General features: G+C 38.4%; 1 protein-coding gene across 1 annotated transcript; it reads left to right on the forward strand.

The window, feature by feature from the left end:
* Window positions 1–412: 412 nt before the first annotated feature.
* On the forward strand, window positions 413–1,412 carry LOC114317784 (thaumatin-like protein 1). The gene has a single exon (XM_082902436.1). It carries the CDS (start codon window positions 499–501, stop codon window positions 1,177–1,179), a length of 681 nt encoding a protein of 226 aa, XP_082758562.1. The 5' UTR covers window positions 413–498; the 3' UTR covers window positions 1,180–1,412.
* The last annotated feature ends 546 nt before the right edge of the window (window positions 1,413–1,958 follow it).

Below are 1,958 nucleotides of genomic sequence, written 5' to 3' on the forward strand. Positions count from 1 at the left end.
AAAAGCTACCATTGAATTATAGTAAATCTATTCAAAGTGAGTTCATGACCTTGTGGTCTAGTAGCATAGAAACAACACTTTTGCAAGGCAGAAGTTGAAGGTTTAACTCCTCAAAATCTAATGTAACAATTAATACCTAACTTTTTTTGATTAAAAAAAAAAATTTTCAAAATAAGTGTAGCCACCACCCCTTAGTCCATAGACAATCATGGATTCGCCACTATTTAGGTGGAAGTATCAACAGATTGGCATTTTAGTATGTAATGGTGACTTGACGTCCATGGAAATTTAGGGAGATAGGATAACAATTTCAAGTCTATCAACATCTCTGAATTTTCTTTGCACAACTCATGGAGGTGATCGCGCATAAACCAAAAACTATATAGCCGCCTTGAAACTATATATAAACCCCTCAAATGTATGTCCACAAAACCACATCAATACAATCCCATAAAAACTCCTAATACTTGCTTGAGCATATAACTCTAAGTCAGCAACATGAGCTTCCCCAAAAGCCTCACCATTTTATTCCCTCTCCTCTTCACCCTATTGATCCCCTTCACCAATGCAGCTACCTTTGCTGTCTTAAACAAATGTACCTACACTGTTTGGGCAGCTGCCTCACCCGGTGGGGGTATGCGTCTTGACCCGGGCCAGTCTTGGACCGTCAATGTGAACCCAGGTACAACCCAAGCTCGCATTTGGGGCCGGACCAACTGCAACTTCGATGCCAATGGCAATGGCCAATGTCAGACCGGTGACTGCAATGGGCTCCTCCAGTGCCAAGGCTACGGTAAGGCCCCAAATACCCTAGCTGAATTCGCATTGAACCAGCCCAATAACTTGGACTTTGTCGACATATCCAATGTTGATGGATTCAATATTCCGATGGACTTTAGCCCCACCACTGCAGTCTGCAAGTCACTCCGGTGTGCTGCTAACATAGTTAGCGAGTGCCCAGCCGAGTTGCAGACCCCGGGTGGGTGCAACAACCCATGTACCGTTTACAAGACCAATCAATATTGTTGCACTGATGGGCCTGGGACCTGTGGGCCTACACCTTTGTCCAAGTTCTTCAAGGATAGGTGCCCAGATGCTTATAGCTATCCTCAGGATGATCCAACAAGTTTGTTCACTTGCCCTGCTGGTACCAATTATGCTATTACCTTCTGCCCTTGAGACCTCTTTTTCACTCCCTTCCCTCTCTTTATAATTATAGGACAGTGTTATAAGTACAATAACACCTCACTAGTTTCAATCTTTTGTGAGATTCAGACACTGTTGTTTAATAAATTTGTGCACATTTAGTGTTGTCCACAAAGTTTGTTTTGTCATATGCAATTGTTTTTAGTCGCTTGTAATTCGATATCTAGGCTAAGAAAGAATGAATATATATAAGAAAATTATGATTACAACTTCTTTGCACTTGAGGTGTTGATTATATATGGAAGTTCTGATTGATATATTTTAGCTAGAGCATGATTAATGTCTAATGGGTTGATCCATGGAAAAAGAGAATATTTTAGACACCTAAAATTTGTTCATATTTGAACCACTATTATGTGGTGTGATAGATTTCAACTCTGATTCGTCACATATTTAATATAAATCCAACTCTCTTGTTATGTAATTGTGGTGAATTTGAAGGTATAAATAAATTGTGGATCCCTAACATTTTTCGACAAAAAAAAAAAAAAAAAATGCAAGATCATTGAGGCCACGAATCAAACAGGAAAAGTTGAAATAATGCAAAACAAATATGAAACTGAATCTAATTTGAATAATTTCATAAAAGATGGGCATGTCTGCCTAGGCAGACATGGATTTGAAATTGAATTAATAATTTAACAAAATATATAATGTAATGTTTGATTAAAAAAATTAAGATTCGAACTAATAGTTCATTCAGACATGATATCTCCTATGTAGGAGACTATTGAATCTCAATAGGGAGGTGA

The sequence above is a fragment of the Camellia sinensis genome, chromosome 13 (genome assembly GCF_055761805.1).
Source record: "Camellia sinensis isolate YWXY chromosome 13, ASM5576180v1, whole genome shotgun sequence".
Lineage (NCBI taxonomy): Eukaryota > Viridiplantae > Streptophyta > Magnoliopsida > Ericales > Theaceae > Camellia > Camellia sinensis.